This window comes from Triticum aestivum, chromosome 1B (assembly GCF_018294505.1).
Source record: "Triticum aestivum cultivar Chinese Spring chromosome 1B, IWGSC CS RefSeq v2.1, whole genome shotgun sequence".
Classification (NCBI taxonomy): Eukaryota; Viridiplantae; Streptophyta; class Magnoliopsida; order Poales; family Poaceae; genus Triticum; species Triticum aestivum.
In genome coordinates this window covers 534280266-534305365 of record NC_057795.1, presented here as the reverse complement: position 1 = coordinate 534305365, position 25100 = coordinate 534280266, and the positions used below count along the sequence as shown (strand labels likewise).

Here is a 25100-nt window from a genome sequence, read left to right as displayed (position 1 = left end):
TAGTGCAAGAGTGTCGTGGACTAAGCTAGAATCTTCAAACATTTTATTCAAAATAAGAATACAAGGTAATATGGGCTCTTAGTTAGATCAACAATAATGCAAATTAGAGCCAGTCAACATTTTAATCATGGCCTTCTCCTCGGTATGTCTCAATAAAAAGAAAAGAAATTCAGAGAAACCCACTGAAATATTTTTGGATTTTGTTTTTTCGTAAATAAGCAAATAAAAAGGGAAAAGCAAAATCGAGAAAAACTATTTACACGGGAAAGCTCCCAACAAGTAAAAGAAGAACAAAGAAATCTTTTTGGGTTTTCTTTTTAGTGCTACAGCAATTTAAACTAGGAAGAAAAATCAAAAAGAAGCAAGAAATATGTTTTTGGATTTTCTCAAAGTTTTTCAAACACTCAAGAAAAAAATGAAAAAATAAATTTAACATGGATAATACAATGAAAAAGTGTGAACACCGACAATTGGAATGAAATGTGTGAACATGAATGTAATGTTGGTGGAAATACGTACTCCCCCAAGCTTAGGATTTTGGCCTAACTTGGTAATCAGTCAGTAGCCTACGTAATGGTTGGAGTGGTAGCTCACAGAGGCTCTCGGTGTGGATGCCTCAGCCTGTCGTGCGGCCACAACTGCTGCGTTATGGGCTCGGGCCTCGCTCTCAAGAATAAAATGCCTTCCCCTATTGTGAACATTAAAGAGAGCAGGTGCAGGCAAATATGTGTCCACCACGGAGTCTTTATTAAACAACAATTTATAAGTGAAATTATGGGGTTCACCTCTAAGGATCTTACGACATTTCATAGCATCAAAGTCTAGGTACTACGTGGGTAAAATAGGATCATAGGGCAAAGGTGAAACACCCAGCTCTCTTGCTAAGCGTGTGGCACATTAAATAATGTGAAGTAATGGATGGCGGGGAAATCAATGCTCTTTATTCTACCTTGCTCACTCCCCTAGTCTCACCATAGCAAAGACTAGTCAAGAATATCTCAAACTCAGACCTTGATGGTTCATCGAGCGAACCCTAGAATGGGATTTTGCAGTGGTGAGCGAATCTCTCTAAAGATAACGTAAATGTATTTTCATACAACTTAAATGACACCCTAGACTCATGGGGATGAAATTTAAATCCTTTGACGAATGATTCAGTGAGAGTGAGGTGTTGGTTGCACTTATATGAAATGTAGGGACCGAGATCGACATTGTGAACATATTGCTCAAATTCCTCCTTAATGCCCACACTCGCCATATAATCGTTGCATGGCTATAAGCATGTTTTGGTGGCAACATCTCATATGGAACTTTCACTCGGTTGAACATAAGACCGACGAGCGGAGCTGCTACTAGAAGATGCCTCCGAGGATCTCCTCCTCAATGAATTCCTTCCAAAGAACATAATATCCGCGTACAATTTTCTGAAAAATGTTGGGTCACAAAAATGTGTTAACAAACTTCACAAGAATGGTAGCAACTACTCATAGAGATGTATAGCGGTCATAGCAAGTATTCAAACTACTTACAACTCTTAAGAATTCAACATGCAAGCTCATCTACAACAACACCAAGAGTAGCTAATTATTCAAAATATAAACCACTAAAGCAAAAACCAATTGGACTAACAGAGGAGTCACATACCAAGATACAATCCCCCGAAACAGTTTCGGAAACGGAGCTTCGAGCAAAGAGATCGAAATCCGCTGGGTTGAGAGCAAGAAAACGAAAGAGAGAGCAATGGAGATTTTTTTGGGGGTAGGTGATGATGTGGGATAAAGAGATAAGTGATGGGGCTCACGCGGGGATCACAACCCACCAGGGCGCGCCTGGGGGTCCTAGCGTGCCCAGGTGGGTTGTACCCACCTGGTGCACCTCCCTCTGATAATATTTGCACCAAAAATTCTTAAATATTCGGAAAAAATCTTATTAAATTTTCAGAGCATTCTGAGAACTTTTATTTTTGGATCATCATCTTTTTATTGCACGGAAAATTCTGAAAACAGATAAAACATGGCATTTTATTTTATTTAACTAATAAAAACATAAAACAAAAGGTAGGGACAGAAGTTAGTGCTCACTAAATTCATCAACTTCACACCTCTCAAAAATGATCCATTAATAAGATTGATCAAGTCTTATTAACAACCACTTTCGATTAGCATGAAACCGAAGAACTTTTGTGAATCACTAAGTTTCCTCCACGGGGATATGAATGTCCCCAACAATAAGCATTTCATATTTCTTTTTAACAGTAGGTAGAGGTAGTTGAAAACTTCCAATAGTGATTGTCGGAGATTTTTCAATAACATTAATACCATTCACTTGGAATTTTTTCTTCAGAAAGTGCACCGTATGCTCATTACCATTGATATGAAAAGTTGCCTTGCTTTTATTGCAATCAATAAAATCCCCTACAGTATTCAAGAAGGGTCTACCAAGGATAATCGACATGTTGTTGTCCTCGGGCATCTCAAGTATAACAAAGTCAGTCAAAATAGTAACATTAGCAACAGCAACAGGCACATCCTCACAAATACCGATAGGTATGGCAGTTGATTTGTCAGCCATTTGCGAAGATATTTCAATAGGTGTGAGTTTATTCAAATCAAGTCTTCTAAATAAAGAGAAAGTCATAACACTAACACCAGCTCCCAAATCACATAAAGCAGTTTTCACATAATTTCTTTTAATGGAGCAAGGTATAGTTGGTATTCCCGGATCTCCAAGTGTTTTAAGTACTCCATCTTTAAAAGTATAATTAGCAAGCATGGTGGAGGTTTCAGCTTTCGTTTTTTTCTCTTATTGGTGATGATGTATTTCATGTATTTTGCATAAGGACATATTTTTAAGATACCAGTCAAGCGAGTACGCAAAAATACTGGCCTCAACATTTCAGCAAAGCGTTCAAATTCTTCATCATCTTTCTTTTTAGTTGACTTAGGTGGAAAGGGCATAGGTTTTTGAACCCATGGCTCTCTTTCCTTTCCATCTTTTCTAGCAACAAAGTCTCTTTTATCATATCTTTTATTCTTGGGTTGTGGGTTATCAAGATCAACTGTTGGTTCTATCTCCACACCATTGGATGGTTCTTTATTATTTGTTTGAGTATCTTCATGAACCTCATCATTATCTTTTTCATTATCAGAAGGTGAATGTTCACTACCAGATTGAGTTTCAGCATCAGAGATAGAAACTTCATTATCATTATCAGGAGGTTTTTCTACTTGAGGTACACTAGAGGCATGCAAAGTCATATCATTTTTCTTCTTCTTTTTCTTTTTAGAAGGACTAGGTGCGTCAGTGTTAACTCTTCGAGAGCCTTATTCAATTCTTTTTGGGTGTCCCTCGGGATAAAGTGATCCCTGAGTCATTTTACCTCCTCTAGTTGCTACTCTAATAGCAAATGCACTTATATTATTATTCATTCATCAAGTAACTCTCTTTGAGATTTAGCAACTTGTTCTAATTGAGTTTGAACCATAGAGGCATGCTTTCCTACACCTCTGACATCATTTGAGATTCTAAATAGCAAGTCACTTAAGCGAGCAATCATATCATAGTTGTATTTCAATTGTTTCACAATATTTGCCTTGAAGTGATCTTGCTTTCTAATGTAATTATCAAACTCATAAAGGCATCGGCTAGGGTGCATATTGTGAGGATTATCATTATCATTGAATTTCATTAGATAATTTACCTCTACCACATTAGGTGGTGGTGGTGTATCAAGCCCATGTATTTCTTCAATAGCAGGTAAATTTTTGACATCCTCGGCTTTAATACCTTTTTCCTTCATAGATTTCTTTGCCTCTTGCATATCCTCAGGACTGAGATATAAAATACCCCTCTTCTTCGGAGTGGGTTTAGGCGGTGTTTCAGGAGGAGTCCAATCATCATAATTTTTCAATATGTTATTCAATAATTCTTCAGCTTGCTCAATAGTTCGTTCCCTGAAAACACAAATAGCACAACTATCTAGGAAATCCCTAGAAGCATCGGTTAGTCCATTATAGAAGATATCAAGTATTTCATTTTTCTTAAGAGAATGATCAGGCAAAGCATTAAGCAATTGGATAAGCCTCCCCCAAGCTTATGGGAGACTCTCTTATTCAATTTGCACAAAGTTAAATATTTCCTGCAAGGCAGATTGTTTCTTATGAGCAGGAAAATATTTTTAGAGAAGTAATAAATCATATCCTGGGGACTACACACACAACCAGGAGCGAGAGTATTGTACCAAGCTTTAGCATCACCCTTTAATGAGAATGGAAATAACTTGAGAATATAATAATAGCGAATCTTCTCATCATGAACAAAAAGGGTGGCTATGTCATGCAACTTAGTAAGATGTGCCACAACAGTTTTAGTTTCATAACCATGGAAAGGATCATATTCAACCAAAGTAATTAACTCTGCGTCGACAGAGAATTCATAATCCTTATCATCAATAAAGATAGGTGAAGTAGCAAACCTAGGATCACATTTCATTCTAGCATTCAAAGATCTTTCTTTATACTTGCATAATAATTTTTCTAAATCATCTCTATCCTTACAAGCAAGAATATCTCTAGTTGCCTCCTCACCTATAACCTAACCTTCCGGTACCTTTGGCAATTCATATCTAGGAGGGCTAGTTCTATAGGTGTTTCAAGATTTTCAGTTTCAAGCTCATCATCAGTTCAACAATATCATGTTGTCTTACTCTAGCAATTTGGTCATCAAGAAATTCACCTAGTGGCACATTATCATCAAGCAAGGTACTAGCATCATCATGAGTAGCATTCATAGTAGAAGTAGCATCATCAATAACTTGCGACATATCAGAATTAATAGCATGCGGTGGTGTTGCAAGTTTGTTTATAACAGAAGGTGAATCAAGTCCAGATCTAGATGGCAGTTCCTTACCTCCCCTCATCTTAGAGGGAAAAATCTTAGTCTTAGCATCCTTCAGATTCTTCATAGTGATAATTTGATACTAATCCCAAGTGACTCAACAAATATAGCTATGCTCCCCGGCAGCGGCGCCAGAAAAAGGTCTTGATAACCCACAAGTATATGGGATCGCAACGGTTTTCGAGGGTAGAGTATTCAACCCAAATTTATAGATTCGACACAAGGGGAGCCAAAGAATATTTGCAAGTATTAGCAGTTGAGTTGTTAATTCAACCACACCTAGAGATTAATTATCTGCAGCAAAGTGATCAATAGCAAAGTAGTATGATAGTTTTGATAGTAGTAGCAACAACAATAGTAATAGTAGTAGTAGTTTTGTAGCAAGTGCAATAGTAACAATATCAGTAGTAAATTAGCAGAAACAATATGTAGGAAAATCGTAGGCATTGGACTGGCGATTCCTTGGACGATATTCATCATGAGACAGTCATAACCTAGGGCGATACGGCACTAGCTCGAGTTCATAAATATAATGTAGGTATGTATTCCATAAATAGTCATACGTGCTTATGGAAAGAACCTGCATGACATCTTTTGTCCTACCCTCCCGTGGCAGCGGGGTGCTATTGGAAACTAAGGGATATTAAGGCCTCCTTTTAATACAGAACCAAAACAAAGCATTAGCACACGGTGAATACATGAACTCCTCAAACTACGGTCATCACCGGGAGTGGTCCCGACTATTATCACTCCGGGGTTGCCGGATCATAACACGTAGTAGGTGACTATAACTTGCAAGATCGGATCTAGAACATAGATATAATGGTGATAACATAAACGGTTCATATCTGAAATCATGGCACCCAGGCCCAAAGTGACAAGAATTAAGCATGTCAAAGTCATAACAACATCAATCTCAGAACATAATGGATACTAGGGATCAAGCCCTAACAAAACTAACTCAATTACATGATGCTCTCATCCAACTCCTCACTGACCAGCGAGCCTACGAAGGAATTACTCACTCCTGGTCGGGAGCATCATGGAATTGGTGATGGAGAAGGGTTAGTGATGACAAAGATCGAAGATCCCCCTCTCCGGAGCCCCGAACGGACTCCAGATCTTGCCTCCAGATGAAGAACAGGAGACGGGGCGGCTCCGTCTTGTGAAACATGATAATTCTTTCTCCTTGCTTTTTTCTGTAAAAAATATGATACTATAGCGTCGGTTTCAGGGTCTTCGGGGCCACCGGGTGGGGACAACCCACCTGGGCGTGCCTGGAGGGGGTGGCGCGCCCTGGTGGGTTGTGCCCACCCAGGTGCCCCCTTCGGTGGTTCTTGGCTCTAGAAATTATCTTTTATTGTATAAAAAATCCTCGCAAAGTTTTGTTCCATTCCGAGAACTTTTATTTCTGCACAAAAACAACACCATGGTAGTTCTACTGAAAACAACGTCAGTCCGGGTTAGTTTCATTCAAATCATGCAAATTAGAGTCCAAAACAAGAGGAAAAGTGTTAGTAAAAGTAGATACGACGGAGACATATCACCCAAACATTTTGAGCACATGCTCACTAGCTGAGCTATTCTCCTCCATCTTGTAGGCAAAGTACTTGCCTGAGGTCTCATACCGCTCGACACGGGCATGAGTCTGAAATACCAATTTCAGCTCTTGGAACATCTCATATGCTCTGTGGCGTTCAAAACGCCTTTGAAGCCCCAATTCTAAGTCGTAAAGCATGGCACACTGAACTATGAAGTAGTCATCATATCGAGCTTGCCAAACGTTAATAACGTTTGCATCTGCTCCTGCAATAGGTCTGTCACCTAGTGGTGCATTAAGGACATAATTCTTCTGTGCAGCAATGAGGATGATCCTCAGATCACGGATCCAGTCCGCATCATTGCTACTATCATCTTTCAACTTAGTTTTCTCTAGGAACATATCAAAAATAGGGGCTATAACGCGAGCTATTGATCTACAACATAATTTGCAAATACTATCTGGACTAAGTTCATGATAAATTAAGTTCAATTAATCAAATTATTTAAGAACTCCCACTTAGATGGACATCCCTCAAGTCATCTAAATGATACATGATCCAAATCAACTAAACCATGTCCGATCATCACATGAGATGGAGTAGTCATCAATGGTGAACATCTCTATGTTGATCATATCTACTATATGATTGACGTTCGGCCTTTTGGTCTCCAGTGTTCCGAGGCCATGTCTGTACATGCTAGGCTCGTCAAGTTTAACCCTAGTATTCCACATGTGCAAAATTGTCTTGCATTACTTGTATGTGAACGTAGAGCCTATCACACATGATCATCACGTGGTGTCTCAGCACGAAGAACTGTCGCAACAGTGCATACTCAGGGTGAACACTTATACCTTGAAATTTAGTTAAGAGATCATCTTATAATGCTACCGTCGTACTAAGCAAAATAAGATGTATAAAGATAAACATCACATGCAATCAAAATGTGTGACATGATATGGAAATCATCATCTTGTGCTTTTGATCTCCATCTCTAAAGCATCGTCATGATCTCCATTGTCACCGGCTCGACACCTTGATCTCCATCATTGCATCGTGGTCGTCTCGCCAACTATTGCTTCTACAACTATCGCTGCCGCTTAGTGATAAAGTAAAGCAATTACATGGCGTTTGGATTTCATACAATAAAGAGACAACCATAAGGCTCCTGCCGGTTGCTGATAACTTTTACAAAACATGATCATCTCATACAATAATGTATATCACATCATGTCTTGACCATATCACATCACAGCATGTCCTGCAAAAACAAGTTAGACGTCATCTACTTTGTTGTTGCAAGTTTTACGTGGCTGCTACGGGCTTCTAGCAAGAACCATTCTTACCTACGGCACAAAAACCACAACGGTGATTTATGAAGTTTGTTGTTTTAACCTTCAACAAGGACTGGCCGCAGTCAAATTCAATTCAACTAAAGTAGGAGAAACAGACACCCGCCAGCCACCTTTATGCAAAACTAGTTGAATGTTTGTCGGTGGAACCGGACTCATGAACGTGGTCATGTAAGGTTGGTCTGGGCCGCTTCATCCAATAATATCGCCGAATCAAAATAAGACATTAGTGGTAAGCAGTATGATGATCACCGCCCACAACTTTTTGTGTTCTACTCGTGCATATCATCTACGCATAGACCTAGCTCGGATGCCACTGTTGGGGAACGTAGCATGCAATTTCAAAAAAATTCCTACACTCACGCAAGATCTATCTAGGAGATGCATAGCAACGAGAGGGGAAGAGTGTGTCTACGTGCCCTCGTAGACCAAAAGCGGAAGCGTTTGACAACGTGGTTGATGCATTCAAACTTCTTCTAGCTCCGACCGATCAAGTACTGAACGTATGGCACCTCTGAGTTCTACACACGTTCAGCTCAATGACATTCCTCGCCCTCTTGATCCAGCAAGGCGTTGGGGAAGTAGATGAGTTCCGTCAGCATCACGGCGTGGTGACGACGATGGTGAAGTGATCCACACACACACACACGCACACACACACACAGATAAATAGGTTGGAGGGGAGGAGAGGCAGCCAAGGGGGCGCCCCAAGTAGGAGGAATCCTACTTGGGGTCCTCTCCCAATTCGGCCAACCCCCCTCTCCTATTCCTATTCAGAGTAGGAAGGGAAGAGGGGGAAGGGGGAATCCTATTCCCTTTTTCCTTTCCTCCTTCCCCTTTCCTTCTCCAATTTGGCTAGCCCATATGGGGGGAGGGCGCACCAGCCCCTTTGTGGCTGGTGTGTTTCCCCTCTTGGCCCATAAGGCCCATATCTTTTGTCGGGGGTACCCGGAACCCCTTCCGGTGACCCGATAAGTACCCGGTGCTTCCCGAAACACTTCCGGTGTCCGAATACCAACGTCCTATATATCTATCTTTACCTCTCGACCATTTCAAGACTCCTTGTCAGGTCCGTGATCTCATCCGGGACTCCGAACAACATTCGTCACCAAATCACATAACTCATATAATACTATCCCGTCAACGAACGTTAAGCGTGCGGACCCTACGGGTTCGAGAACTATGTAGACATGACCGAGACACCTCTCCGGTCAATAACCAATAGCGAAACATGTATGCTCATATTGGCTCCCACATATTCTACAAAGATCTTTATCGGTCGAACCGTTATGACAACATACATTATTCCTTTTGCCATTGATATGTTACTTGCCCGAGATTCGATCGTCTGTATCTTCATACGTAGTTCAATCTCGTTACCGGCAAGTCTCTTTACTCGTTCCCTAATACATCATCCTGCAACTAACTCATTAGTCACTTTGCTTGCAAGGCTTCTTATGATGTGTATTACCGAGAGGGACCAGAGATACATCTCTAATACTCGGAGTGACAAATCCTAATCTCGATCTATGCCAACCCAACAAACACCTTCGGAGATACCTGTAGAGCATCTTTATAATCACCCAGTTACATTGTGACGTTTGATAGCACACAAGGCATTCCTCCGATATCTGTAATCTCATAGTCGAAGGAATATGTATTTGACATGAAGAAAGCAATAGCAACAAAACTGAACGATCAATATGCTATGCTAACTGATGGATCTTGTCCATCACATCATTCTATTAATGATGTGATCTCGTTCATCAAACGACAACACATGTCTATGGTTAGGAAACTTAACCATCTTTGATTAACGAGCTAATCTAGTAAAGGCTTACTAGGGACACGGTGTTTTGTCATGTATCCACACATGTATCAAGTTTCCGGTTAATACAATTCTAGGGCATATTTCCTTCACTCGTAGATGACATTCTCTATGAACTGGTTGTAGAAGGGGCCCTCGACCATTGACGCTGGTGTTGGCATTTCGCCGAACAGGACGCGGGGCGACGACATGGTGGCCGTAGACGGCGGCCGTGCTTACTTTCTTTGCATCTCGACGGATGGGCGGCCACCACTGCTGAACCCCGGCGTGACGTTGAGGTCGATGACGGCCGAGGGGCGCGGGGTGGACGGCGCGAGCACGCCAATATCCAATGACCTCGAGAAACGGGCCTGGCCTTCGTACCTTGGCGAAGGAAAACCGGGCGACAATGTTGTGGTCCACGACGTCGATGAGGGGCACTGCGGAGGCTGGGCGATCGATGAGCCTGTGCTCGCCAGGCCGACGGGCGCTACCGACAAGCTCGTTGGACGACACAACCCAAGCATCAGGAGGGTGTGTGCTTTGTTGACGATGGTATCCTTCTCGTCGACGTCGGCCTTGTGCCGCGCTGCCTCCAACGCAGCGTGCTCGGCGACGAACATGGCCGCATCGTTATTGCCCTTTAGCGCCGCCCGCCAGTTCCTCCTCTTGGCCGATGCCACGTCTAGCTTTACGAGCTCCGCCGGCGTGAGTTTCGACCGCGGCTTCTTCAGACCCTTAGCCGCCTTCTTCTTTACCACCTTTCGGGGCGGGTCGACGGCCTGGCCGCCGAAATTCGGCGGGGTATCAGCCATGGCGGGAGGATGGTGGGCGGAGGGGAGGTCATGATGTGGGAGGGTTTTGGGGGGAAATAGCGCGAAATAGGGCGTCAGACGGGTGCTTTGTGCAACCGACGGGCGGGCAAGGGGAGGCCAAGCGCGCACGTCCCCGCCCGTCCGCTCGCTATCCGTTTCACCTCAAAAGCGGCCCAAACTTGGGCCGGGATGGGTTAAAAGCGGACAAAAATCCGTTTGCGCCTGTGCGCTGGGCCGTCTGGTTTTGTCCGTTTTATCCTAAACGAACGCATCCAGACAGGATGGGATCGCGCGCTAGAGCTGGAGTTGGCCTTACGCCCGCGTCCTCCCTGGCAAGGGGGGAGGCCAGACCTGGAGAAGGCCCCCAGATCTTTTCTTCTTTCTCTTATTTTTGTTGCTATGCTACTCCTAGATATTATCAAGTGAAGGCTGCGTGCAGTTTGTGTGCTGATGGACGTCTCAACCGAAACACTAGTCAGGGGTTGTGTTGCCACTGGGATTTGGACCTCGTCAGGGAATATTATCAAGCGTTTTCTTTAGCCCCCAAGTAACCTCCGCATGCACTGAAGAGGGTATGATAGACAAAATCCGATTCCTTCCATTGTATTCTCAAGCAGTTGCACACAAAACAGACGCCACTCGAGCAGAAAGATTCAACGGAGGAACCAAAGCTGCACAGGGCAGGGCACGCCGCAGGGCGCAGGCCACATTGCCTCTGACGACCGCGTGGGCGAATCAGACGGCACTGCAGCCTCATCAGTGAGTTTGGTGGCGCTGCCTGCCTGCCTGCGTGCCCTCGCCGGTGCCGTTCACGGCGATCCACTGCCGAGGCAAGATCCGGATTCCAAGCGGGCGCAGCAGAAAGCCTGCGGACGGGGACGACCTGCCTGGGCGGCAGGTGGGACGGTTGGTGGCCGTGTCATGTCACCCCAGCAAGATAAGGAATGATCATACATTCTACGATCTGTCGATCCTGCACTCAAACGGGGGGTGTGCAGCACTGCAATGCTACCAGATACGGAGAGCCGGCCGGCTGCGATCTAAACAGCACACATCTGTAGTCTCTACTACCAGAATATCAGCAGTCCTTCAGTCCTACTGAATACGGAGTACATTGCCAAGTAGTACAGCACTGGATCATATATTGTGGGTTGTTGGCAAGTAATGGAAACCCAACCCAGTGGTGGATATGATCACTGGGACTGTTGAACATGACAGAACGCTCAACTCCATCATGAGGGCATCCTCCCTGAATATAGGCGCGTCAATAGCAAGTCACAGATAAATGATTCTGGAAATGACATTGTCCAGTCCAGTCTTGCTCCAAAACAGAAATGACATTGCACAACAGATGAATGAACCTGGGGATGCAGACGGTCATCAAATTAAGTCATGCCTAGGCCTACTGTCCTGTATAGTTAGAACTAGTTGCGGGATTTTCGAGGACAGCCAAGACAGATCGACAGAGCATCCGTAACCAGCTCGAAAAAGGGCAATGAATCACACCAATATCAATCGTAAATCCATGACCACATCCCCCAATATACGATGCTGAACATAGATACCAGTGTTTTGAGTCATGAGTAGATTGTACTATATCATAAAAGGAAATGCTTTTCTTCTTTATTGCGACTTAACATATCAGAAACATCAACCAAGAGCAGAGATAGTAGTGTTGAGTCATGAGATGAAGATTATCACAAAAGGAAACAAAATGCCTTTCTTCTTTATTGTGACTTACTAACATACCTCTTTGCCCAGTAGCAAGAACAACCACAGATCAGCTGCAAAAGAGTAAAGCGACAACAGAGTTCGTTACCTGGCATTCATCCAGTAAACCGACAACAGAGTCCATTATTTGACATTCATTCAATTAAGCGACAAGAGTCCGTTACTTGGCATTCATCCAATAAAATGATAACAGAGTTTGTTACTTGGCATTCATCCAGTAAAGCGACAACAGAGTTCGGTACTTGGCATTCATTCACTCCATTGGACTAAATATCAGCTCAGTTTTACATGTTCACTTCAGCCATCTACAACCAAGACTCAAATGACAGTGCATTATTTATGACACTAAAAGTTGATCCCATATAGTACACATCTGCTTTTCGATCAAGGAAAATTCATCTGATGACAATCTCAGGTTTCCTTGGTATGCATGTCTAAAGTAATAGCATAAATTAAACATGGGAGGAACTAAACAAACAAACAACTAAACAGTACCCTATTAAACAAGCGGAAGAGGAAGACTTTTGATCAGACTCAGCACAGTGTGCCCAAAGAGATAAAATGGGCTCATTGAGAAGAGCGAACCGTAAAAACTGGAGCAACGCTGAAGCCTCTGCAATACTCGGTTCGGCCTTCTTAGCTTTAGTTCAGCCGCCTTCTCTTGTTCCGGTGTGTTTCGCCACCATCCACATCCAACGAACCTAAGGCATCGCTTCTTCCCCTCCTCCTCAGGGTTCTTGAGGAACCTGCATTGCTTGGTTCTCCTACGCTTTCAGTAAAAGCAGCATCCTCCTGAATCACAGCCATTGTGCTCGAATTAGAAGTTTGATCTGCAGACGGTGCTGCAGCAGCATGGATTCCATCAACTGGCGGCTCATGATTTGGCAGATTTGACGAAGTTGATGCTCGGAGGCTTGGCCTGGATATTCTTCTAAGATCGCTCACTGCAGTTGCCAACCTTTCCGTATTTGCAAGGCCAACAAGGGTAAGGCGTTGCAACAAATCAATTCCTTCCGAGGAAAGTGGACTTGAACTACGCCTTGGAGGATCTGGCGCCCTGCTTCCTGGCAGCCCGCTGTCCGGAGTAGAAGAAGAAACAAATGTAGGATTTTCTGCTTCCCTTTGCAGCCTCCTTGCTCTCATCCTAGTAGTAATTCGGCCTAGACGGCCAGTCTGATGAGCATGATCTATCATCTCCTGGACAGATGATTCTGGAGGCCCTTCAAACCTACTCGCGCTAGTCATAATCTGCTGATCAAGAATGCGTCTCCAAGAAGATAATATCCCATGTGCCTCGCCAAGCCTACGAGAAATTGGGCGCAAATGATGGAACTGTTGTCGAAAACTCTCGAGACGGTTCCCATGTGGCCTGGCGGGAATGTTAGGACTGGACACGTTGGCATCGTCTGCGACTTTCTTCTCCACATCGGAAGTTGAATTCCCTCTCCCATAGATAGGAGTAATGTTCCCTTCAGTCACCTCACCTTTGCAGACAGGGCATTCCTTGTGGGTGGAATGAATATGCAGCCACTGGTACAAACAAGGCCAGCAGAAGAGGTGGCCGCAAGAAGTGACCACCGGCTCATCGGCCATCTCAAAGCAGATGTTGCACTCAAACATGGCAGTGTTCTTGCCACGGTCCGCCGGCTCATCCTCGGCGCCCACCATGGCACCATTGTCAATCACCTTATTCTCCTCGACGGCATCCTGCACGGGCTGCTGTTGCGGCGGTTCCAGTGCAGGCTCGTTGTCCGGGCTAGGGGCCTCGGAGCTGAGAGGAGGGAGGTCTGACCGGAAGCGCCTGGGACGGAGGCAGCGCAGCTGGCGGCCATTCATGGAGATGGCGCGGCGGTAGCGCTCGGAACGCTCCGGGCGGAAGGTAGAGGAGGCCGTGGAGGAGGACGGGCGGTCGACCCAGCCGAGCAGCTCGCTGGGCCGCGGCGGTGGTGGGGGTGGTGGGGGCGGGTGCGAGAAGCCGAACTCTTGGGCGAGCTCGGTTATGGGAACCTCCTCGGCCTGGAGGTAGGGCGCGCGCAGCACGGAGGCGGAGATGTGGTAGGGCTCGGGCGGCGGGCGCATCAGGTCGGCGCGGGTGGGGGAGTATGGCGGGTGGAGCGGGTCCGGGTCCCGGTCCGGCGGCGGGGCGTCCGCGGAGGCGGCGGAGGAGGAAGGCGAGGAGGAGAGCATGGAATTGCCGAGGGCGAGGTCGGAGCCGAGATCGGGGCGGCGCGGGCGCGGGGCGCGGGGGAGGCCGAGGTAGAGGTTCAGATCCATCCTTCTGCGGCTCCGGGCGGCATCATCGGCGTCCATCCACGTCTTCCCCGCCTAACTGCGCCCTCCCACGCCGTCTCCGTCGTCGCGGTCACCCCGGCGCGGCGCAAACGCAACCACCCACCTCACCACCATCGCGCGTCGCCGCGCGGGGCGAACGCGAAACACATGGGCGGGTGGGCGGGCGGGCGGACACGGAGGGCAGGAGACGGCGGCCGGCGAAAAGATTGGGTGGAGGTAGGTGGTGGTTGCGGCGGCGTCGGCGGCGGCGGCGAGGGGTGGGGAATTGTGGGGGGAGGGGAAGGGATGGGGGTGGGGGAGGAGAAATGTAGGAACGGGGAGAGGCACGAGGTGCGCGAGGTTTTGTTGGTGCCGGAAAAACAGAGCGCCACGTCAGCGCGCACCCGCCCCTCCCCACCGCCAGAAAGGGGGGGAGGTTGTCCCGGCGAGGCGAATCTACCCGCCCGCGTGCGTGTGTCTTAGCTGCGCTTTGCGGCCGTGTAATAAAAGATCGTCCCCGTCGTGGGCGGGCGGTGTGTGGCCACCGGGCCGTCGGACAGGCCGTTTCTTTTTCTCTTGGACCTCACTCAATTAGAACTGCTGTCCATTTAGTTTCAAAAGAAAAGAAACAAGAACTGCTGTCCATTTAGTTTCAAAAGAAAAGAAACAAGAACTGCTGTCCATTTAGTTTCAAAAGAAAAGAAACAAGAACTGCTGTCCATTTGAGCCCTCGTTGTTGAAGCTCGGATTCACACAGAGATGGGTGGACATAGTTATGGGAACGGTAGCACAGTAATAAATCGTCAGGCTAGAGTAAAAAAAAACGGAGCTCCCGCGATCTGGCGGCGACGGAGAGACAGAGTGGGTGAGATGGCGGCGGCGATTCAGGCGGCGTTACCGGCGGAGGGGGGCGCCCATGCGGGGGTGAGCACCCATGAGGGGCCCTTTAGCGCTCAGGAGAGGAGCGAGATCGAGGCGAAGAAGCGGCTATGGAGAGGGAAGTCGAGTGAAAGGGAGGCGTTGATCCAGGCGACTCCTCCGACGGAGAAAGAGGCCCGTACGGGGGTGGGCACAATCCAAGGGCTCTTCACCGATCAGGACTGGATCACCATCAAGGCCAAGTCACGGGAAATCTTCCAGCGATCCGTGGATCGGAAGCGGTGTTGGGAGAAGATGAAGAAACATGCGAAGGGGCTATTTAGCGGGATATCAGGTGAGTTTATATCCGATCTGGCTGAGGAGGGTTCGGCCAAGGCCAAGTCTGGCAAGGATTCTTTCCTGTTGAAGGATTTTAGGAAAGTGTATGGAAAGGATAGTTTCTCTCTCGTGGGTGGGGATTCTTTTTTGCCCCCAGCTGATTTGGAAAGAAATTCCTATGTTACAGGGATTAGAGAGAGTGTTTCCTGGACTGTTATTAAGGGAGGAGAGATGAATCGGGATACTGACGGATTCTGCAGAATTAGGGGTATGGGAGGAATTCACGTGATCTTCTTTTGGAAAATGCCTACTCCCTCCGTCTAGATGTGTAAGTCACATTAGGAAGAGCACCGCGACCTAGGTGGACTGAGATTGGACGAGAAGGAGCACGGCAATCAGGGAATCTTCCAATCACAACACTGGTTTACAACAGAAATAAAATCAGCATTGAAACGTGAGTGCATGCAAAACAGCCATCAATCTCTTGACTAATCAAAGTCCAGCAGCGATGCATGCACTGGCTGGCACCTCCTCTTCCCCCCTGCACTTATTCTACGTGGGCAGTAGTACGAGGCTGGGAGGGGAACAAGAAAGAAATTTAATGCAATGCGTCTAGGACTTTTGGGAATATCTGTTTTTCGTAAGATGACTTACACACCTAGACGGAGGGAGTACTAAAGGTCGTGTACGCTTTGATAATCGCTTCAATTTCGTCATGCTTGACATGCTTGCCCGGGACAGAGGGTGCTATATTAAATCTAGAGCATTTAAGGCTAGAAGTTTTGGAAAAGTGACAAATCAAGATCATTTATGATTGGTAAAGTGTATCAGGGGATGTTTGGTTCAGGGACTTTTTAGTCCCAGAGACTAGAAAAAGTCCCTAAAAAGTCCCTAGGAACCAAACGGGGGGGACTTTTTCTACAGGGACTAGAAAAAGACTCTAATAGAGAGTCTTTTTTGATTAGTCCCTGGGACTAGAAAAAGTCTTAGGACTTCTGAACCAAACACCCCCTCAATTCCGTCGTGGAGGGTGCTAAATTAGAGGAGAATAGGCAGTATATCTGTACCAATGCGATGAGCAAACCTCCCTCACATAATAGCTCACAACAGGGGACGGAGAATTTTGCTCATCCTCTCTCGGGTTGGGATACTAGTGTGAGAGCCATGGCAAGTCAGGGAAAGGAGGAGAAGGAGATGGGTAAGGGCAAGGGCGAAATGATGAACGCGGCGGCGGGGGGTTGTGAGCCGGTGATCCTCAGCGGGAGTGGAACCCCTCTTCTGGCCCCTACGCCGGACCACAACGAGGGGGTGGTGGAGAGACGCCCTCGAGGGGGGTGCCCTCCCCACTGATCATCAACATGGAGGCGATGAGGAGGGCTATTTGTGGATCACTGGTGGTGGGGTGTCTCTTATCGCCCTTCCAAGTGAATCCGTAGACCCTCGTCGATGAACTTCGTGCTACTTCGGCATGGAAGTTGCAAGATGTGGTCACCGTTTAAGAGGTGGCCAGCGTGGACTGGAGGTTCGTCCTCAACTTTTCCGTCGAGGCAGATAGAAAGTTTGTCCTGAAGGCCCAGCTGTCGGTGTCAAAACCGGCGGATCTCGGGTAGGGGGTCCCGAACTGTGCGTCTAGGCGGATGGTAATAGGAGACAGGGGACACGATGTTTTTACCTAGGTTCGAGCCCTCTCGATGGAGGTAAAACCCTACTCCTGCTTGATTAATATTGATGATATGGGTAGTACAAGAGTTGATCTACCACGAGATCAGAGAGGCTAAACCCTAGAAGCTAGCCTATGGTATGATTGTTTTTCGTCCTACGGACTAAAACTCTCCGGTTTATATAGACACTGGAGAGGGCTAGGGTTACACAGAGTCGGTTACAATGGGAGGAGATCTACATATCCGTATCACCAAGCTTGCCTTCCACGCCAAGGAAAGTCCCATCCGGACACGGGACGAAGTCTTCAACCTTGTATCATAGTTCGGGAGTCCGGCCAAAGGTCATAGTCCGGTCATCCGGACACCCCCTAATCCAGGACTCCCTCAGTAGCCCCTGAACCAGGCTTCAATGACAACGAGTCCGGCGCGCAAATTGTCTTCGGCATTGCAAGGCGGGTTCCTCCTCCGAATACTTCATAGAAGATGTTGAACACAAGGATAGTGTCCAGCTCTGCAAAATAAGTTCCACATACCACCGTAGAGAGAATAATATTTGTACAAATCTAATCTGCTGACGTATTCCGCAGCGTGACATCATGCCATGGCCAAGCCTTTATTCAAATTGTTTTACGTCCCACCTTAGCGCGTTTAGCGAGGCGGTTTCCTTGACACATCTTGTCAAAGCAGAGATCGTGTCCCCTTATTCCGGGATTCTCATCAATACGGGCGTGGGTAACCCAACCGCGCCATTAATCACGGCACTTGGGATATAAGCAAGTTTTACTAGGCTGGTGGGGGTACATAGTTTCGTCCGCCCATATAAGGGGATAAGGATCCACTCTTTCCATTTACGCCTTCTTCCTCCTTTGCTTATCCATCTCCGCGCACTCGAGCTCCAGCGCCCAAGTCCGCACTTCCCAGCTCAACCTTCTCCAACCATGTCCGGAGCGGGAGGCAGGTGGATGGCCTCCTCCGTCACGGAGAGGCACATCAAAAAGTTGAGGAAGGCCGGATACTTGTCAAACGACATCGCGCACCGGCTCCCAGATGAGGGGCAGCTCATCCCCACCCCCAGGCCCCATGAGAGGGTGGTGTTCCTCCCCCATTTCCTCCGCGGACTAGGCTTCCCACTCCACCCATTTGTTCGGGGGCTCATGTTCTACTATGGCCTGGATTTCCACGATTTGACCCCAAACTTCATCCTCAATATCTCGGCATTTATCGTCGTGTGCGAGGTCTTCCTCCGCATCAAGCCCCATTTCGGCTTACGGCTGAAGATCTTCAATGTCAAGACGAAGGTAGTGGGTGACCAGCAGGCGGAGTGCGGAGGCGCCATGGTGGGCAAGATGGCCAACGTCACATGGCTCGAGGGTTCCTTTGTGGAAACCATCAAAGGGTGGCAATCGGGATGGTTCTACATCACCGAGCCGCGCGACCCTGAATGGGCAGCGGCCCTCGAATTTCGATCTGGCATCCCCACGCGGCTCACCTCATGGAAAGAGACGGGCCTATCATGGGGTAATTCGGCAGAGCTGACCGGACTCCAAACCTGCGTCAAAGACCTGATTGACAGGAAGGTTAAACTTGTCACCGTAGTCCAGGTCATGCTCTTCCACCGGATCCTCCCATGTCAACGACGGGCTTTTAATTTGAGGGAATTCGACCCGGCCCAGCACCAAACTTTGTCCAGGCTCTTCGACACAATGCATGAAGATGCCTGGAAGGTGCTTTTCAAGAGCTCCGAGGTTCACCCTCCCATTACCGAGGATCGCGAATTCTGCGCGAAGCGCCAAGCCAGCGCGGTAAGCTTAGTTTACCCATATTACAGGGTACTTGTTTTTCATAGTTTGACTCTATGCGGGATCTAAGCTCCCATTCCTTTAACATGACTGGCAGAAGAAGTCCGGACAGATCGACTGTCTGGCTCCTTTGCCCGAAGGCCCAGCAGATGCCCGCTTGGCGAAGCTGCTGGTCCCGGCACCTCACGTGGTGTCGGAGAAAAAGGCCACGGGAACTCGAAGGAGCTCCCGGCGCCTGGTGGTGTTGGACTCATCGCCCGACGACCCCGAAGCGCCCTCCTCCTCCGAAGACGAGGAGGGGGAAGAAGAAGCCTCTCCCCCTCCAACGGGGCACTACTAGGAAAAGGGCTATAGATGGGATGGATACTAATGGCGCACTGTATATGTGGTGCGCCATTACTAAATACTAATGGCGCATCATGTGTTGGTGCGCCATTAGTGTGCAAATACTAATGGCGCACCACATACCACGGTGCGCCATTAGTAAAAAAAATTTAAATTTTTTTCGAAACTACTAATGGCGCACCGTGGGAGTGGTGCGCCATTACTAGTTGACATAGTAATGGCGCACCACACCCACCGTGCGCCATTAGTAGTTTTGAAAAAAAATGTTAGTAATGGCGCACCTGTGGACAATGCGCCATTACTAGTTTTAACTAGTAATGGCGCACTGTCCACTGGTGCGCCATTACTAAGTTTTTTTCAAATTTTTTTTTAAAAAAAAATCAATTTTTTTTCAAAACTAGTAATGGCGCACCGTGGGTGTGGTGCGCCATTACTAGTTTAACTACTAATGGCGCACCACCCCACGGTGCGCCATTACTAGTTTGCCCAGCTTCCACCGAATGCACCCCCCCCCCCCCCCCCGTGGACCGCCTTTTCAGTTTTTTAAAAAAATAAAAAAATTGATAAAATGTCAAAAAAATAAAAGAAAAAAAAGTTTCCCATGTGATATGTGGTCTAGTTGTTGGGAAAATTTACAAATATAAATTTCGACTTTATTTGCAAAATCTCTCTGGAAATTTGTAAAATGGGCATAACTTTTGCATACGAACTCGGTTTAAAAAGTTTTATATATGAAAAATCATCTACTCGAAAAGTTACATCCGAATTTAATCGGGGGAACCCCGTTAAACATTTTCAAAATCCCCAAAAACCTAACAGAAAAAAGTTATGGGGCTTTCAAGATCTAGAGGCAAAAAAATTCAAAAAAAATTGATTTTGATTTTTTTGAATTGTTTTTCAAAAAATGATACGTAATATGACCGGGAAGTTTGAAATATTTTTCAAAATTTCATCATAGTCATGAACATGAACAAAGTCCTAGACATCAACAAGGTATAATAGGATTGATATGCTAGATATATAAACAAGTGCCTGTGAAGTGAGCTGTTGTTGGGGTTGGATAGAACTCTGAAGTTAAGCATGCTTGGGCTGGAGTAGTGTGAGGATGGGTGACCTTTTGGAAAGTTTGACCACGGAGTGCGATTTGACCTGAGTTTAAGCATATTGACCCGAGATTAAGCCATAGCGACCTGAGATTAAGAAAAAAACGAAAAAAAATAAAAAAATTGTAAAAAAAATAAAAAAAATCTGAAAAAAATTGAAAAAATGTTACTAATGGCACACTTCTATGTGGTGCGCCATTAGTATACCAGATACTAATGGCGCACCGTGGGCTATACTAATGGCGCACTGCGTGGTGCGCCATTAGTAAAAAATACTAGTGGCGTGATAGTAATGGCGCACCGGTAGTGCGCCATTAGTAGGCAAAACCGGTGCGCCATTAGTAGGCATTTTCCTAGTAGTGGGGGGAGGAAAGAAAAGGAAGGCCGGAGGGTCCAAGAAGGGGAAGACCCTTCTTCCGGACTACGCCACCAACGCCGAAGACGGCGGAGAGGAATGGCCATCCAAGGCCAAGCCCCTGGCAACATCGTACGTATCCGGATACCAGAATAACTCTTGGCGTTCCTTTAGTGTACAGTATCTTCTAACGCCGAACATAATCATGCAGTCTGCCCCAGGCCCAGCTTGACGCTTCATCAAGCGGATCCCTGGATTCGTCGGATGTGAATAGTCTTTCACTTCCGACTGCTACCTCCCCTCGCCCCATGGACGATGCCGAGGTGGAGTCCCAGAAGGGGCCAGGCCAGGAGGAGGTAGCCCCGGAGGCGCCGCAAGGCGACCTTCCGGACTCCAGGTGCAAAGGGGATAAAGCCCTAGAGGGATCTAAGTCCGGCCATGGGCTGGACGCCGCACCGGAACCTTCAGTGGTTCCGGAGTCCGGCAGGCGGCCCCTTCGTAAGAAGGGTAAGCCTACGACGCCGGTGACCTCCGTCCAACCGGAGGCACCGGATAATTTGCTGGAGGTGCTTAACGGCGCCTCCATCGACGAGGAGCACCGCACTATTATGAGTGCGGTGATCCAGAAGGTTCGGTCCGCCAAGAGCGGTCTGACAGAAGCCTGTGCCAGCCTTCTAACAGGCTTTGAGGTATGTATTTAAGACATGTGAAAATATTACCGCATAGACAGTAGCCCCTGATGCTCAGTTCGGTGTTCGGAAAGAAAAGCCAGACTGAGGATCTAAAACGATATACGCAGGAGTATAACATAACTATGTCAATATGGGAATGCAGGCTACGCTGCTGACCTCTGCCGCACTGACTGCGGAGGTCGATGCATTGAAGCAGAGCCTCGAGCGGTCCGAGAACGAGCTCGGCCTTGCCAAGAAGCAGCTCAAGGACAAGGAAGGTAAGTAGTACCTTATTTAAGTATATAAAAATACCTGGTTGCAAATAATGATAGGACCAACATGAATGTTACAGGGGCCACAACCGAGGTGGCGACCCTGAAGGAAGCACTATCTAAGGCCAAAGACAATGGGGCCATGGAGCGCACCGAGCGAGGAAAGCAGGAGGCGCGGGCGGAGGAAGTGCGGCAAGAGCTCCATGCTCTTGTGAAGAAACACGAGAGATTGGAGCTTGACTCAAAGACTCGAGAGTCCGAGCTTGCCTCGGCCCTTGAGAGCGCCAAATCCGCCAAGGCCGAAGCCCAAAAAGCCTCCAGGAAATTGAGGCGATGAAGAAGATAGCGGCGGGTAAGGCATTCTTTATGCAAAGCAAGCACGTGAAAGTGAATTACTTGTTACTTACCCGAGTCCGGAGCTCTCCAGGAGCATTCACAGATCTGCCCCACAGTGTGTTCGACGCCGCCGCATTCTACCGAGCCGAAGAAGGGAGCTCGACGGAGAAAGTGTTCTGGTCCTAGTATGCTGAGTCTGGACACCCGGTGCCCTTGAGCGACCAGCTGAAGCAGCTGGTCGAGCTCCATAAGGTAGCCGAACAGGCCATGAAGGGTCTTATAGGCCGGCTGTGGCCTGGGGAGGTCCTGCCTGGGAGCTACTTTGGACTGGTGAGGCGGCTGGTGGATGCCTGTCCACTGCTTGAAGTCATCAAGCGCTCCGTATGCATCGAAGGCGCCCGTAGGGCCCTTGCCCGCGCTAAAGTGCACTGGGGCAAGCTGGATGCTGAGAAGCTGGTGACAGATGGGCCACCGGAGGGGAAGGAGCATCGCAGGCCCGAAATGTATTATGAGGGCGTCCTGAAGGGTGCCCGCCTTGTGGCGAATGAATGTACCAGGGATGTAATTTTTGAGTAAACTCGCTCGTGTTTATCATGTGCACTGAAAACTTGTTCATATGCGCTAAGCAACGCTTGTTGAATTTAAAATATTACCTTCTCTGCGACCGTTTATTGAATTTGAGAGATGCAAGTCGTCGGCTTCCACCCCCATGCCACGAGTGCTGGGGTGTTCGGGATAAACCTGAGCGCTCTTGTTCCCATTCTTGCGTCCTTCGAGGGAGGCGCTCAGCACAACGAACAAGGCAATCAGACTATAATGCTTTATCACTCTCACTTAGCCATAGAATTCTATAATTTTAAATTTCGGCGAAGCCCCTAGTATTCGGAAGACCGAGTTCGGGGCACTATCCATGCCTAGGCCAGACAAAGCCAGCTCCTCGCTCTAAGCGGCATAAGTCTTTAGGGACTCGAAAACCTCTTGAACAGCGACCGGCTCTTGCCCTATCATGACGGTCAGTTTTAGCTTTCTCCACTGAGGTGCTCAACCCAGCTCAACTGGGGCACAATCACAATAGTTCTCCCAGTGCTACCTTAGCCGATATAACGGAATGGAAGGTACCAAAACATGGGAGCCGGGCAAACCCAACTATTGACCCAAGACATGATTCGGAGCCGATGCATATAATGCTATAAGTTCGGGGTGCCGCACTCGTGAGAGTGTTCGGTCTTCTCACACCATATTCTGGGGTACTTAAGCCCCTGGTGTATTGGCCGTACCAAAGTGTACGGTTGCATAATGTTATAACTGAACATACTTAAGAAAATGAATGCAAGAATAGACAAGAGCTATGTATTGTTTATTAAAGGGCTGCTGTGAAAGTAGAACGATACAAATAGTGTGATAAGCAAGAGATGGGATTATTTGGCATGTCCCCCTCCAGGGGCAAGCTGCGGGACTTTATGTAAGACAGGTATTTAGCTCGTTAAAGAGACCACCTGGACATTTGACGCAGCTTGCTGCCTCCCTGGCTGTTGTATCGTGTGTTCGGCGATTGTACTGCCGGACAGGCCTTCCGGGGAATGGAGTCCTGAAAGTAAGAAAAAAGAAATGACAAAATCGGGAGCCCCTAGTGCGGTTGAGCCGCATTTTGGGCGTGCCGTGGTTGTGCCCCTCCCCTTATGCCCATGGTATTTCCAGAGCGTAATTATGTACGCGTAGCACTAGTTTCGCAATTTCGCGAGGGCTGGGATTGGGGCCGCACTACTACGCTTGCACGGAACGTGCCAGGCGGTCTTGTTGTAGGTTACTTCGGGCGCGCTTGACGGTGTCCGGATGTGTAATAGTCGGATTGGAGAATTACCTTGAGAGGCTACTTTGTACTTCCGCCGCGAGGGCCGCCGTATGCTCCTCTGTTCGGAGAGAGCGTTCGGTGTTTCCATTGACCGAATGACTCCTTGAGGGCCTGGCATCTTGAGCTTGAGGTATGCGTAGTGCGGCACCGCATTGAACTTTGCAAATGCGGTTCGTCCGAGCAGGGCATGATAGCCACTGCGGAACGGGACTATGTCGAAGATTAACTCCTCGCTTCGGAAATTATCCGAGGATCCGAAGGCCACTTCTAGTGTAACTGAGCCTGTACAGTTGGCCTCTACACCTGGTATGACGCCCTTAAAGGTCGTCTTTCTGGGTTTAATCCTTGAGGGAACTATGCCCATTTTTTGCATTGTATCCTGATAAAGCAGGTTCAGGCTACTGCCGCCGTCCATAAGGACTCTAGTGAGGTGAAATCCGTCAATGATTGGGTCTAGAACCAATGCGGCGAATCCGTCGTGGCAGATGCTAGTGGGGTGGTCCCTTCGATCGAAGGTGATCGGGCAGGAGGACCATGGGTTGAACTTTGGGGCGACTAGCTCCAACGCATATACGTCCCTGAGTGCACGCTTCCGTTCCCTTTTAGGGATATGGGTTGCGTATATCATGTTCACCATCCGCACTTGTGGGGGAAAGCCCTTCTGTCCCCTATTGTTCGGCGGCCGGGGCTCCTCCTCGTCATTGCTATGCAGCCCCTTGTCTCTGTTTTCGGCGCTTAATTTGTCTGCCTTCTTGAACACCCAACAGTCCCTGTTGGTGTGATTGGCTAGTTTTTCGGGGGTGCCGTGTATCTGGCACAAGCGATCGAGTATTCGGTCCAAATTGGACGGGCCCGGAGTACTTCTTTTGAATGGCTTTTTCCGCTGACCGGGTTTAGAGCCTCGGAATCCGGCGTTAACTGCCGTATCCTCCGCATTATCGCCGTTAATGCGGCGCTTGTGTTTGTTGCGGCGCGGCCTGCCTTTGTTGTCCTTGGTATCCGAATTACCAGGGCTCTTGGTCATGTTATTACTACGAGCTAGCCAGCTGTCTTCTCTCGTGCAAAAGCGGGTCATGAGTGTTGTGAGGGCTGCAAT

The 25100-nt window shown here is 47.6% G+C and overlaps 1 protein-coding gene across 1 annotated transcript; it reads right to left on the bottom strand.

Annotated features, from left to right (window-relative positions):
- Positions 1–12376: 12376 nt before the first annotated feature.
- Positions 12377–14750, bottom strand: LOC123136718 (uncharacterized). Its single transcript, XM_044556195.1, has one exon. The coding sequence runs from the start codon at positions 14450–14452 to the stop codon at positions 12785–12787; it is 1668 nt and encodes a 555-aa protein (XP_044412130.1). The 5' UTR covers positions 14453–14750; the 3' UTR covers positions 12377–12784.
- Between the last annotated feature and the right edge of the window lie 10350 nt (positions 14751–25100).

Bases quoted from the DNA above. Each gene is read 5' to 3' on its own strand.
- LOC123136718 (XM_044556195.1), bottom strand. From the start codon at position 14,452: ATGGACGCCGATGATGCCGCCCGGAGCCGCAGAAGGATGGATCTGAAC.